The sequence below is a fragment of the Solea senegalensis genome, linkage group LG1, assembly GCF_019176455.1.
Source record: "Solea senegalensis isolate Sse05_10M linkage group LG1, IFAPA_SoseM_1, whole genome shotgun sequence".
In the NCBI taxonomy this organism is placed as follows: Eukaryota; Metazoa; Chordata; class Actinopteri; order Pleuronectiformes; family Soleidae; genus Solea; species Solea senegalensis.
In genome coordinates, this window is record NC_058021.1 from 38,275,937 (window position 1) to 38,291,730 (window position 15,794).

General features: G+C 40.2%; 1 protein-coding gene across 3 annotated transcripts in view; it reads right to left on the bottom strand.

Annotated features, from left to right (window-relative positions):
- The window catches only part of LOC122768823 (sodium channel protein type 4 subunit alpha-like), a 97,601-nt gene that overhangs the window by 59,120 nt on the left and 22,687 nt on the right, over positions 1–15,794 (bottom strand). For 2 of the 3 annotated variants that reach the window (XM_044025114.1, XM_044025097.1), the window contains exons 5-9: positions 14,543–14,632; positions 13,740–13,868; positions 7,641–7,732; positions 4,897–5,139; positions 2,175–2,238 (exon numbers count right to left, since the gene is read on the bottom strand). In XM_044025114.1, coding sequence (XP_043881049.1) covers positions 2,175–2,238; positions 4,897–5,139; positions 7,641–7,732; positions 13,740–13,868; positions 14,543–14,632 — 618 coding nt within the window. Of the gene's footprint in view, positions 1–2,174; positions 2,239–4,896; positions 5,140–7,640; positions 7,733–9,108; positions 9,201–13,739; positions 13,869–14,542; positions 14,633–15,794 lie in introns of all 3 variants that reach the window. The other variant, XM_044025106.1, reaches the window with a different exon arrangement.

Genomic DNA, 15,794 nt, shown 5'->3' on the forward strand with positions numbered 1-15,794 from the left:
CCCTGTGGAGAAGCTTCTCTACAGGCTTTTTAAATCCCATCTGGCCTGAGGACGACCTGGAACACCAGGAGGAAGACCAAGGACACGGAGAAGGACATTTGGACTACTTCACTTTGCTGCTTCCCAAAAAGTCTGGAATCATAATAAAAGATTTGAGTCCGACTGTGGTTCCTGTTTTATTCACATTTAAACTAAACTTCCCTGAAACTGTGTAAATCCAGTGTCCAGTTAAATCCTGTATATTCATATTTGATCTGTTTTTATGAAGTGTCCCTCGACGTCCTCGTCAGTTTTGGCTCACAGATGACAGAGTGAACGTCCCCTCGACTGCAGACAGCAGAGAATATTCATGTTTGAGGATTTTTGGACGAAGCTTCAAAAACATTTGGCTTATTTTTCCTTTTTCTTGACAAAAAACTGAGTTCTGTGAGTGAAACAGTCATGATAACAGGTGTGGACCAGGACAATGATGCTAACATTAAATCACACTTTCGCAAATTACTAGCTCTGACTGCACTAGTAATTTGTGATCAATATATGCTAATGATAGAAAAACATTGGTCATGATACATTCTTCCTTTTAGCTTAACAAGCTGCTAAAGGTGATAATATGTCACTAATATTGAGTTAAAACTTGATCTTGCATTTTGACCTTGTTACATTAGCTTAAACGGCTAATACTGTGACAACAAATGTAGTCCTGGTGACCTAATGCTAACAAACCTAGTTTGTAAAGCTAATAATAATGTGGATAAACATTGATCCTGGGAACCATTTTGACTCAGTTATTTTAGCTAACCTAGCTTCTAAACGTGATAATACATCACTAATGTTGATAATTAAAGTTGATTCTGCATTTTAGCTGAATTACATTAGCTGTTGAGGCTAATAATGTGTCGGAAACATGAGATAAACATTGGTTACTAGCCAAGCTTGTAAAGCTAACAATAACATTAGATATACTCTGGTCTTGGTAAACATTCTGACTCGATTATCTTAGCTAACCCAGCTTCTATACGAGATAATATGTTGCTAACGTTGAGCTAAAAGTTGATCCTGATTATTTTGACTCAGCTAACGTGGCTAATTAGCTCATGAAGGCTCCTTCAGCATGTGACCTGTGAGATCAGAAGCTACAGGAGCCTTCATTAATGACAGACACTGATTAGCATCACAAACGAGGCTGCCTGTCGGCGCTGCTGTGTGATTAGCGTGTGCTTGGCGTGTTGCAGGCATGTCCTGGGTCATATGGTTCACCCTCATGCTGATATTTTAAATAGGTCACATGTTTTCTTCTATTCATTCCTCTCAATAACAGGATTATTATTGTTGCTGTGTTTCCGTCGTTCGGGCTGATTGAGGGCGTCGCATCTGGACGCTGTCGGCTCCGCCCACTGACAAATGACCAAAGTCCATCCAATCAGTGAGTTCTCCTGAATCCATCACTCTGTTCATTCCAGATCTCAGCAGAGAGAGATTTATCTTCATGTTTCTGAAGGTGAAAACTGAAGCGACACTTCCAGTAAATCCACTAAAACACAGCTTTCATTTAACCTTCTGAGATTACATTTGAAATAATCCAGGAACGTTTGAAATAATCCACAAATATAACAAAATAATTCAATAAAAAATGTGACAAAACATATAAACAGAGGGAGGTGTAAGAAAATTGTCACCCTATTATTTTTTGTTTCTGTCCTGATTCAGATTTTCTTTAAAAAATGAAAGAACCACTGATTTAAAGCTGTAGTACGTAACTGTTAAGTGTCTGTTTGATGCAAACTAAATTAGTTCACACACATGTTTACTGTCTATTGCAGTTTGTCTCCGACCGCCCCTGCTCTGCTGCTGTATACACACAAACGCTCTATCAGTCGAACTCTGCTTTTACACACACACACACACACACACACACACACACACACACACACACACACACACGTGTACACACACTGTTTATAACAGAAAAGATCCTAAAAAGGTAACACATACAAGAACACACACACACTCTCTCTCTCTCTTTCTACTTGGGAATGGGAAACCAACTTTACTTCACACTTTACCATAACAACAGTTTTGAATCTTAGTTCTAAATTGAACCATTTCCTCAGAAATGAGGTTCTGGTTCTCATTAGGACCAGGTTTTGGTCTCCATGAGAACCATGTGGACTCACCCTGCGTCGCTGCTGTTGCCGCAGATTAAAGCGTCCTTGGCTCCCTCCACTTTGAAGAAGTTTTCTACAAAACAAACAAAAATGAATGAAAGAATAAAAGTTGTTTTTATTGATTCTGTCTCAGTTAACACTTAACAGTTAACGTTAATGTGTTCATTTTAATTAATAAAACTGTTTTTACGTCGATGAATAACGACACACATTTGTTTTTTTAAGCTAAATCTTTATAAAGATGTGGTTTTACAGCTGCACTCGGTTCTATTTATTTTTGTGTGTTTTTATTCCTGTGTTTACATTAAAAACTAAACAGTAATATTCATGTGGATTATTGATCGTGGTCTAGTCCTGGTCTGGTGTGGATCAGAGTCCTTGGTGTGAAACCTCAAAACATCACCACACAATCGATGTGGACGAGCGTTTGTAAAAAACCACAAGTGCAATTAATCACACTGATATCACAACATGAGCGAGTGATTCATGTTGTCACTCTGAGGAGCAGCTGCAGCTCCTCAGAACAAAACTCATGCTGCTTCATTTTCACTTAAACATTTTTGTGCTTTTTTTAATCTAAAAATATGATATGAAGTGGTGGGCCACATGTGGGCCGCAGGCCATGAGTTTGACCCAAACAAACATATGACCCAACATTTAGTTTTCACTCAGAGACAGGGTAGAAAAACTACTCTTAAAAACAAATCATCAATAAAACTCAACTAACCCTTTAATCTTAGAACTACTTTTCTTGAAGGAAGTGAATGTGTTTGGTTGTGAATTTGGAATTTAAAATCATATGTTTGCATTTCAATCAGTGACACAAAGTGACCACATGAGGCAGCAGTGGATTTTCACACAGATTTTCTCTATGGGGTTTGGTGTGGGAGAGTGAGTGGTTTACAAACTTCAGTTTCCTGTTGGAAAAGTGAGATAAAGATAATAACGTGTTCTTAAGACGTCGTAGACTTAAAGTGACGCAGATTTTATCAGCTCAGTCTTTATTAAATGGCTAAAATCAGTTTTTTCCTGCGTCAACCATGTTTTCATTTGGGGTTGTTGGTTCAAATCTTTGACAGATACTGTGGTGTTTGTTGGTTATCCACTGCTTGTCAAACATGTGACCCTCATTTCTCGTTGCCTCTGATAAAAAAGTGTCGACGATCACAGCAACGACGACGACGGCGATGCCTCAGAGCAGACGGAACAAACGCGGCATGATGGGAAATGTTTAGCATGGAAGAACATCCATCATTGATCTCCTCACTGAAGGCAGTGGCTCGAACTCTCAGGTTTCACAGCAGCTTTTAGGGGTCGATACGGAAGCCTACAGGGGACATTTGTTTGATGTGATGGATGGCAAAGCAAACTGGAAATGAATAAATAGATGTACATTAGCAACAAGCAGCAAACTGCATTACTGTAAACTCCACACTGACGCTTTCTGCCTTTAGAAGAAGGAGAAGGAGGAAGAGGAGGAGGCGGAGTCTGCACTGGTACAATGTTTCTGATTCTGTAAAATTACAGTATTTTATTAAAAGATTCAACAACATAGGCAATATTTTGTAATATTCACTTTTGAAAAAAATTAGTTTTGTGTAAATTTTTTTGGAACAGTTGTAATTTTTTGAATATGTATACAAGATATTTTGGAACGTGACGCCACCCTCACGTGGAGGATAAAGCCGTAGAAAATGGACGGAGGGATTTATGCAATACTACAGATGTGTAAAATTTTTACTGTCATTCATAATCTGTTTTAAATGTTACATTAGAGTTCATAACTTTCATTATGCAATTTCTTTAATACAGTTTTGGTCACATGATCACATTTTTAAATTCTTTTTGGTAATGAAAGTTATGTTAAATGCAAATAAGTCAATATAACAATAAAAATAAAGGAAAACAGTCTCAGTGAAGCGCTGACTAAGTGTTCCAACAAAGAAATAGTGAGATTATGGTCTGGTTTTATGGAGAGAAAAAACGAGGAGCAGCTCAGCTTTTATTTATTAAGTGTTTCCTTAACCCTGACCTCCACCTGTGTGTGTGCATTTGTGTGAGTGTGTGCATGCGTGCGTGCGTGTGTGTGTGTGTCCTGGTCAACATGCCTGACATGTCAAATAATGTATATACCAGGTGTGTGTGTGTGTGTGTATTGACGTCAATTGTAACCAAAGTGCCAACATGACATTGTTGTCCATTTAGGAAACACCAGTCATCACTGAGCATGACACACACACACACACGTTCCCTAACCCCTTACCTTAACCTTAACCATCATAACTAAGTGTCTCACCCTAACCCTAAGACCAGGTCTTAACCCTGAAAAGGACCTTTACAGTTGTGAGGACCACTGAGGACATTACATTCATTTCCTTGAGACGTCCTCTAACCTTAACCATAACTAGTCCTGGCCTAGCACTAACCTTAACCTTTACCTCGTCGTAACCATATGTCACGTCTTCACCTTCAAATGTAAAACTTTACGTTATGTGGACTTTGATCTCCACCTGCTGCGACATCGTTACCGCAAATCTTTGGGAGGAATGAAAGTGATTTTTTTTTTCATTATTCGAACAGTAACAAATGTTTTGGTAATGTATCTTACTACACATAACAACGAAATGTTTTGTACAATCACAGCTATTTAGTAATATTTTTGTACATTTTTGGAAGAATTTTTTGAACAGAAAAAAAAATCCATCATCATGCAGACATTTCTGGTCCTCACCCTCGTCGTTGACAAAGTCCTTCATGGACGCCCACGTCTTGTTGTTGCAGTAGAAGGAGACATTCGCGGGCAGACTGTCGTTGACGCAGTGCGACGTGCTGCGCACACACTTCTGCCGCAGGTTTCCCATAAACAGCTGGAGGCCGATGAGGGCGAAGACGCTGAGACAGAAGACGGTAAGGATCATCACGTCTGCCAACTTCTTCACGGACTGGATCAGAGCGCCCACGATGGTCTTCAGGCCTGAGCGTCCACCGAGGACGAGGACACGAAAACACGGAGACAGAATTAACATTTTTAACTCAACACCAGCTCCTGACAGTGAAAGATAGTTTTAGCCACGAGTTCATTTAAACGACAGTTGCAGATTTATCGCGTTCCAGTTGTTTTGGAAAGCGGAGAAACTTAAAGTAAGTTGTCCAGTGGAAAATGCTAGCAATTTACAGTAGCTAAGGTTGCTTACCAGCTAGCTTATCTAGTAATTTGAAAGACAATGACATTGTTTTTTTGTTTCTTATGTTAAAACTGTTACCGTCGTAACATAATTAACACAATATACACAATATATCATAGTAAAATGTCCACAGACACGTGTAGGACAGTATAACACAAGTATAACTTTTAAATTCAACCCCTAAAAAACAATAAAATGACAGGTTTTCACTTCCTGTTGAGTTACGACATCAGGAGGCATGGGCTGCGATTGAATTTACAAATTCCGAGAACAACTGGTTCGCATGGATTGAATCAATAGAATGTGACATAATCTCCTGGGTTGACTTATTTGAGGAAGATAATTTAAAATATTTCAGTTCAAACCCAAACATTTTCTCAGTTTAATTAAAGATAATTTGGATAATTTAAAGCTGGAAAATTAAATATTAAAGTAAACGTTAATTCCGTTAAAATACACAAAGACAGACAACAAGCAGCCCCTCCCCCGCCAACATTCACAGAACAACAACTAACACGTAGTAAAAACAGCAGGAGCAACACAGAGGCTGCAGACACTTTGACTGTCGTCGCTCACAGTTTGAACCAAAACAAAGATTATTTGATTATTATTATTTGTAGTTGATTCATTAGAAACAGACAAAACTTGCCAAATGTTTCTGTTTCCTCTGAGCTCTGTCTGTAAACTAATGAATCACATGCTAATAACGACACGTCACTAACATTAAACACTGTGTGTGTGTTAGTGACGCGCCGTTAGCGCTGCATGCTAACTGCTAACATGCAAAGTGATGACATACAGAGGACAACTAACAGCAGATTCTTAGCACTCATTTATTTAAGAATCAACGTAAAAGTGTTTGTTTACATTTTGAACCACGGCTCCTAACATTTAAGCTAACCTTCGTGTCTCATGTTTTCGTCCACATTGTCTCAACAGATCACTCACTTCCTGTTGCTGCTACTTAGCCACAATGCTAAGAGCTCTTAGGTTAGCATTGCCTTAAACTTAGCTGTAATCTGTGTGTTTTCATTCGTTCAAGCTCATTTTAGCCGCCCTTTCACAGTAAATACAAAGTTCTGATGGTGTTTATCAACTTACGTTGATTAAATGTGAGTAAAAACATTGTGTGTTTGACTTTAAAGACATTCTGTTCAAGCTAATGCATCGTAGCAACAAAAGTGATTTTAGAGAACGTAAAATAAGACTAATTTCTGGGAATTTGTTATTTTTTGCATTAAAAATAATCATGGCAGGCAAGTTTTGAAATGTTACAGCTTAGTTTAACGCTTTAATTCACAGTAACAAGCGAAAACAGCTGTTCAGTCCCGGTGAACGTATTAAATACAGAAGTAAAATTCACTATCATGTGTTAACATATGAGAAGATTCATAAATTCAGCTTCATAAAGTAAAGGAAGAGTCATTTTAAGTAAAGACAAATGTTCAGTTCGTTTTAAGGAACATTACGTAGAGACTCTATATTATCTATCAATCTATTATCAGATATCGGCAAACACCAAGATCTGCAGATGTGACTCATGTAGGGCTACTTGATTAATTGATTACTAAATTAATAGTCAACTGTCTTGATAACTGATTATTTGGTTGGATCGTTTTCTAAAGAATTAAAACCAGTTTCTGCGATTGTTTCAGCTTCTTAAATGTGAATATTTTCTTTGTTTCTTTGCTCCATAAAACAAAGACATTTGAGAGCATCGTCATTTCCAGGTTTGACACTGATGGACATTTTTCAGCATTTTCTCGATGACTCGATTAATCAAGAAAATAATCAGATCATTAATGAATGAATGAATGAATGAATGAATGAATGAATTAATTAATGGTTAGTTACAGCCCTAGACTCATGACTACAATAGTACACTAAATAGGCTTTTTTATTTCTATTTATTTTGTCTTATTTATTCTTATTCTGAAATATCTCTGTATTTAGCAAAAAGTCCGATCTGCAAAAAGTCCGATATCGTGCATCCCTGAGAAACATTTATGAATATTTTGCTTCTTATCTTGAATCCTTATAATTCTAACTCAGGGTTAGTGAGGTAGCGCTGAGTTCCCCGTGTTGATGAAATCCTTTAAGCTGCTGTTAGTTCACCCTCAGATGTCTCACAACAGTCACCAGTGCTCCATTCGTCCTCTGCATACTCTTTAAATGATCATGTTATAAAAGCGCAGTATTGAGTGAAGTATGCAGGGTGAGTTTCCAAACACTGCAGGCCGAGGGCAGACGGGTGCGCTTGATGTCCGCTCCCCCGCGCTCGCTTCCTCACCTGGGATGACAGAGATGGTTTTGAGCGCTCGCAGCACCCTGAACGTCCTTAAGGCTGACACATTACCCAGGTCCACAAACTCAGTCACATATCTGCAACAAGCCGGGAGACAAGCACAAAAAGAAACAGACACACACAGAAGGGTATGACCACACTGAACGACAAAGAGCCGACACAGAGGGACAGAGAGACAGAAAGACAGACAGAGAGATACAGTCCAGGACAGGCCAAGAGTGGGCGTTCAAAAACCGACAGAGACTGTGGCTGTACGTGACGTGGAGAAGTCAGCTCTTCAAAGCCAGTCACAGAAACTGGAGATAAACTCAGCTTAGTCACCAGAGAATCGACAGAAAACTTCATTGTCTGTGCGAAAGTTTACTTTACTTAAAGCAAGGCTCAGAGGTTGGTGGACTCACAAAGAGGGCGACTGCCACTGGAGACACAAGGAAATCCTGATTTTAGCCACTTAACGAAAGACTGAGCTCATGAAATCCGCGTCTATGATGTCTTAAGAACATGTTTGTGTCTTTATCTCCTGGTTAGACAGACTTTACCAACTGGAATCAGACATTTTACTCTCCCACACTAAAGTGAGAAAATCAGTGATGTTAGCTAACTGCTGTGTCCCAGCGAACTAAAATCACTGATTTTCTCTTTGGACTTTGGTGTGGGAGAGTGCGTGGTTTACAAATGTCTGTTTCCTGTTGGAAAAGTCTGTCTGTCAGACACATGTTTGTGTCTTTATCTCACTGTTAGACAGACTTTCCAACAGGAAACTGAAGTTCATATACCACTCACTCCCACACCAAACCCCAGAGAGAAAATCAGTGATTTTAACATCACACACACAGGAGTTGTTGATCCACTGCTGCCTCCATCACTAAGTTCAAATGTCTTATTTTGTCAATTCGGCAAAATTCTTCATACAGATTTATCTCAGTGACACAAAGTGACCACATGAGGTAGCAGCAGACCAGCAGCTCCTGTGTGCCCACGAGCTAAAATCACTGATTTTCTCTAAGGGGTTTGGTGTGGGAGAGTGAGTGGTTTACAAACTTCAGTTTCCTGTTGGAAAAGTCTGTGTAACAGTGAGTGACAGACGTCACATGTTCTTAAAGATATCGTAGACTTAAGCTGACGTAGATTTTATCAGCAGAGTCTTTTGTTCAGTGGCTAACATCAGTTTTTCAGTGTCAGAACCTCACACATGAATCATCACACTGATGAATCAAATTTAAATTTTATTTCAGTTTAGAGTCAAGTGTTTGACTTTGACAAATCTGACTTGACCGTCTCGTTGTTCGTGTCAGGTGATTACACCTGTGACTGGGCAGAGAGTGGGAGGTGGGCGGGGTTTAATGCTGCAAGACACGGCAGACGAACAAGAGAGAACAATCACCACAACGACGTTACGATGACGTTTTTTTCTGTGCCGTGTCGCCCCCTAGTGGTGATGGTTAGGCCTTACCTGGGATGACTGAGATAGTTTTCAGGGCTCTCAGCACTCTAAAGGTTCTCAGCGCCTGCAGGTTCCCTACTTTGATAAACTCTGTTAACAACCTGTAGGAGGCAGTGTGGTGGTCGTCAACACACAACAACAAGAACAACGACAAAAGGAGACAAATATAAAAGAGTCTGAAAATACTGTCATGGTTTCAAAATTACAGTCCTTTGATTCTTTTCAGCATCAACAAAAACAAAATATGTCGTGAGCAGAGAATTTTCAGGATTTTTGCTGCTGTAAGAAAATCACGGAGTGTAACTTTACTAAACTGGAAGAGAAAAGATTCAGAGGATCATTTTATCATAATTACAACAGATAAGCCCCGCCCCCTCATGTTAACTAAACTATGAATTAAAATGCAAGTCATGCTAACAAAACATCGAAACACGTGATTCATATTCGTCAGTTTGTGTCAACGTTTTTCTTTCAGACACTAAATCATAGTTAGCATAGTCTTTGTTGTTAGCATGAAGCTACAAGGGTATTTTTACAACATGCTATGCTAACTATGTTTCTGTGAAAACTATTTTTATATTAGCGAAGCTTCATGTGCTAACTCAGTATAGCACAACCACAGTGTATCCAGGTGATCCAGGTGTGTTACGATATTTTAAACAGAAATTAGCAGACTTTAGTTAGCTCGCTAGCTAGCTTTTTAGCTTCATGAAAGAAAGTTCCAGGATTCTCCAGACCAGCTGTAAGTGTTAACGCAAACGTCTGCAGAAGTCACTCCAGAGAGTTTGTATAGGTGACATTAGTGGATGAAAGCTAGTATTAGCTAACTTTTTTTTTTTTAGCTTTATGAAACATAGTTCCAGGACGTTTCTGTAAACACAAACGTCTGCAGGGACTCACGCCAACAATTCTGTATCAATAACAGGAGTAGACCTTAGCTTGCATTAGCTTGCTAGCATTTTAGATATACAAAAAAGTTCCAGGATGTCTCAGAGTGTCTGTCTGTGTTAACACAAACTTCTGCAGAGGACACTTCAGAGATTTTGCTTAGATAACATTAGCAGACTTTAGCAAGCTAATAGCCCACCTGTCCTCACGGGCGGGGCTTAGTCACAGGTAAAACCCTGTTTCTATAAGCAGACATGTTACAGATGTGAGGACTGGGATCAGCTCATGCTCAGATCCAATAAGGACACGGCATTAGAGCCGGGAAGGCGCCGCGGCGACGGTGGCCATTTTGGGCCTCCGTTTAGATTGAGTAATCTTATCCTGAGCGACTAACGGCTGCCATTACGGCTCATATTTCACTGGCGTTGAGCGGCAGGCTGATTGAATTACAGTGGAGGCGTTGAGGCTGAGCAGAGAGGACGAGCAGCAGAGACAAAGAGACCTGAGGACCAGTTCATCTCTGCTACTAATGTCATTACACTTAAATATCAAGTAATGACTGCATTTCACCATTTACACTGCAGTTTGTCCACCAGTTAGTCTTTTAATTCAATTTCTGACAGTTTGTTTTAAGTGTGAGAGTGACATTTTAGCATCATTAAAGGGACAGTTTTGAAATGGCTGAAAGAAAACAAAGAAACCTCTTCACAAAAGTCTCACCAAATAAAATCCATGTCAGTTTAAGTCTACGATATCTTAAGAACATGTTCACGTCTTTATTTCACTGTGAGACAGACTTTTCCAACTGAAGTTTGTAAACCACTCACTCTCCCACACCAAACCTCATAGAGAAAATCGCAGTCTCGCAGGGACACAGGAGCTGCTGGTCTACTGCTGCCTCGTGTGGTCACTTTCTGTCATTGAAGTCAATCTAAATGAAGGATCTTAAAACCCAAAGTGACAACATAAGACATTTGATGGTGATGGAGGCAGCAGTGGATCAACAACTCCTGTGTGCTTTGATGTTAAAATCACTGATTTTCTCTATGGGCTTTGGTGTGGGAGAGTGAGTGGTTTACAAACTTTCCTGCTGATATTTTTGGTCTTGTTAAAATATATGAAATGTCCCTTTAATATGTGAACAGTGATGGCAGCCATTAACATGCCATTACTGCTGTGATATCAGTAGCACAGGGGCGGACCATATATGTGTGTGTATGTTTGGGGAATGAGGGGAGGGGCAATGGACTCTGTTACCATGGAAATGTTGACTGGGTGGGAGGGGAGAGGAGCATCAATCAGACATTTAACATGTGTGTGGGTGTGTGTGTGTATGTGTGTTCTGTCATGAACACTGACCTGCTCAGGACCATTAGTCCTCATGGAGACCAAAATCTGGTCTTCATGAGGCAGAACCTCATTTCAGAGGAACTGGTTAAGTTTAGGAGTGTGGTTATGGTTAAAGGTTAGTGATAAGACTTTGTCTAGTCTGTTTAAATGAATGGAAATCAATGCAGAGTCCTGAGAGGAATAGCTGGACAAACTTGTGTGTGTGTGTGTGTGTGTGTGTGTGTGTGTGTGTGTGTGTGTGCGCATGCAAGGCATGTGTGTGTGTGAAGACGTGACTTATGTGTCCCTGTCCTGCTAAAGATCCATTTGACCGCAGGACGGCCTTTGGTTCAAGGACACACACCTACTGACACTGTGTGTGCGTGCGTGCGTGCGTGCGTGTCTGAAAGCAGCAGGAGCTGCTGGTCTACTGCTACCTCGTGTGTTCACTGTCTGTCATTGAGGTAAATCTGAACAAAGGACTTTTAATGCCGAAGTGTTAAAATAAGACATTTGAACTTAGTGATGGAGGCAGCAGTGGATCAACAACTCCTATGTGCTGTAATGTTAAAATCACTGATTTTCTCTATGAGGTTTGGTGTGGGAGAGTGAGTGGTTCACTGAGTCTGTGTCACAGTGAGATAAAGACGTTTTTAAAGGTCCAGTGTGTAACATCTAAAAAAGTTTATTGGAAGAAATTAAACATACTAACCACAAGTATGTTACTTAGTACGTTAAATTAAAGATGTTTTTTGTTGTTGTAGCCTTACAATACAACTTAATGAAGAATGAAAGACATTAACAAATATTTCAGTCTTTTTTGTAAAAGATTGTCAGTAAAAATCAGTTGGAATGAAGTTGTGGACCTGTTCTGGTTTATCCTTTTATTTTTTTAATTATCATGAAAACAGTGACTGTTGTCACTTATCATAAAAAAAGAATAAAAATGTATTTATTGTCACAAAATAAGTTCTAATGAGATTGAATAAAAACACACCTCATGTATTATTAGATGTTTTTGTGAAGTTTATCATAAACTTTAATGAAAAGAGCAGCTGAAATATACTAAATATTAAAAAAAGTTGTTTAAATTTGAATAAAAACTGAAATTCTACAAAAGAAACCCTGTATTTTTTTGAATTTTGAGATTAAAGAAAAAAAATGTTGAAACTGATTCAATTATAATTGATTTATATTCAGAATTATGTGTTTTCTTTATGGATAAAATACGATTTAATTGTTGGAAATGTGCAGTAGAATCAAAGTGCACAGACTGAACGTGTTAATGTCCAGTTCGTCCTTCACGTGTCGTCATCTCTCTCTCAGGTCACAGAGGTCACGGTGTGTGTGAGTCTGCAGACACGCCGTCGCTCCATCTCAGGACACCTTCATCACCACGCTTCAATTTAGCGCGCGGTGCCGGCGGAGGTGACAGCGCTTCATTACAACGCGCGCTCACCTCAGAGCCGAGCCTCGGGGTCAAGTATTGATCCGATCGGTTCATTGCGATCGTTTGTCTTCACAGCGGCGTCCCTCACCGCTCACCCCGCAGCTCCTGGGCCCCGCTGATAGATCGCCGCTTGATTGCTAACCAAACCAAACGGCAGTGATTTCCCATCAGTCAGTCAATTAACGGAGTGGACGGGTCACGCTCGGCGAGTGGGCGTGGCCTTCAGAGGAGCGAGGACACGCACGGAGGTCACAGAGCGCCAAGATATTTTTATAATCTGATTAAAATCATTTCCTCTCATCGCCGCATCAGTCCGACCTGAAGACTTTGGTTTTTAAGCATTTTTGATTATTTTAGACGTTTGAAACTTAATTTTCCTGTCGGAAAACTTAATAAAATCTACGTCAGTTTAGATAGTTTTACAACATATGATAACATGTTCATGTCTTTATCTCACTGTGAGACGACTTTTCCAACAGGAAACTGAAGTTTGTAAACCACTCACTCTCCCACACCAAACCCCATAGATAAAATCAGTGATTTTAACAGCACACAGGAGTTGTTGATCCACTACTGCCTCCATCACAAAGTTACAATGTCTTATTTTGACAATTTGGCATTAAAAATCCTTTGTTCAGATTTACTTCAATGACACAAAGTGACCACACGAGGCAGCAGTAGACCAGCAGCTCCTGTGTCCCCGTGAGCTAAAATCACTGATTTTCTCTATTGGGTTTGGTGTGGGAGAGTGAGTGGTTTACAAACTTCAGTTTCCTGTGTGAAAAGTCTGTCTCACAGTGAAATAAAGACGTGAACGTGTTCGTAAGACATCGTGTTAAAGTGACGTAGATTTAATGAGTGGAGTCTTTTGTTAAGTGGCTAAAATCAGTTTTTTCCCCAATGGCATGTTTTCATACGAAGAACCTGAACACGACCCCACGTGTGTGTGTGTGTGTGTGTGTGTCACACTCACGCCATGACGATGACACTGAAGTCCAGCCAGTTCCACGGGTCCCTCAGGAAAGTGAAGGGTCCGACACAGAAACCTCTCGCCAGGATCTTAATGAGCGACTCAAAAGTGTAGATGCCTGTGAAGGTGTACCTGGGGGGGCAGGGCATGAGAGGAGAGGGGCGGGGTTAAGATGAGGCAAGTGGGCAATGGAAGAGAAAAGAGAAGGGTTTCTGAGTGTCCACGCTAAACACAACCTCAGCTTTCAAAGTAAAAGTCTCAGCTTCTGTTTGTCCACTCTAATATGTGACCTTGTAGCTTTCAAAATAAAAGTCCTAGCTTCTGTTTGTCCTTACTAAAATATGACCTTGCAGCTTTCAAAATAAAAGCCTCCTGTTTCTGTTCTTCCACACTAAAATGTGACCTTGTATCTTTCAAAATAAAAGTCCTAGCTTCTGTTTGTCCTTACTAAAATATGACCTTGCAGCTTTCAAAATAAAAGCCTCCTGTTTCTGTTCTTCCACACTAAAATGTGACCTTGCAGCTTTCAAAACAAAAGTCTCAGTTACTGTTTGTCCACATTAAAATGTGATCTTGCAGCTTTCAAAGGAAAGGTCTCACTTTCTGTTGATATGAAAGCATAAACCTGTAGTTTTCAAAATAACACTCAGTTTATGTTCTTCCTCACTAAACCATAACCTCAGTTTTCAAAATAAAAGTCTCAGCTCCTGCTCTTCAACAGTAAAACAAAAATAAAAGCAGATGAGCATTGTTTTTGAAACCTTTAAAGTGTAAAAGTGAAACGTTGTGGTGTGTTTGACACTTACTCCAGGTATTTGGCCCAGTACGCCGGCTCGGACATGGCCATGAAGCAGCAATTGGTCAGGATCGTGCACATGATGAACAAACTGAATAACGTGAGCATGTTAAGGACAAATATTCACATTTATCTCATGTCATGTTAAAAAAGAATCTTTGGTTTTGTGTTATTTTCAGCTCTGAGTGACTCAGAAGGAGGCGACTGAGCAAACGCAGCTTTTCTCACTGAAGCGTGAATGTAAAATTATATATATATATTTAAAAAAGACAGTTAGCGGTTCACTTCAGCTAATTAATATTCCATTAACAGCAGTGGTGAAGAGAGAGCCCACTCCTGTCTAATCATCACATAACAAGGAGCAGTAACTTTTCCCCGACTGTCACACGGCGGCTAAATATCACCTTCACCTGCCGTGTGGAGCACGCGACGAGGTGGGAGGGGGAAGCCGCGCTCAGCTGTCAATCACAGCTATAAATGAATCATAATTATTGTAATTTGACAGAAGGGAACATTCTCCCCCCCCCCCAGCGTGTCAGCGAAGACCAACTGCGGCTCAAAGTTGTTTGAGCGGCGGCGTAATTGTTGATTGAGTGCCGGCTCTAATTATGTTGCTGGAGTGCGGCAGTAGGCGGCGAGGTAACGCGGTTACCGATCGACAAACAACGCAAAAAATGTTCTCCCACCGCCGCCACAGAGCCATGAGCTAATTATACCGTAATGATAGCTCTGCTGTTTTGGACCTCCCAGGCCACCACACCAGTAATGTCATTACACCTCCCACATGCACTGCAGGGGCCAGCGTTGCTCCTCCTCTCCATTCTCACGTTCTTATCTCTCACTCCATCACTGAGTTCATGAGTTAAAGGGATATTTCAGGGTTTTTTCAATATAGAAAGAGCTGACTGTGCTGCTATGGAAAAATAAACCAAAAAAATTATTTTATCATAAAATCTACATCAGTTTAAGTCTACGCTGTTTTAAGAACACGTTCATGTCTCGCTGTGAGCCACTCACTCTCCCACACCAAACCCCATAGAAGTAGAAGCTCACTGGGACACAGGAGCTGCTGGTCTACTGCTGCCTTGTGTGGTCACTTTGTGTCACTGAGGTTAATCCAAGGACAGATTTTAAATGCCGAATTGAGAAAATAAGAAATGTCAACTTAGTGATGGAGGCAGCAGTGGATCAACAACTCCTGTGTGCTGTGATGTTAAAATCACTGATTTTCTCTATGGGCTTTGGTGTGGGAGAGTGAGTGG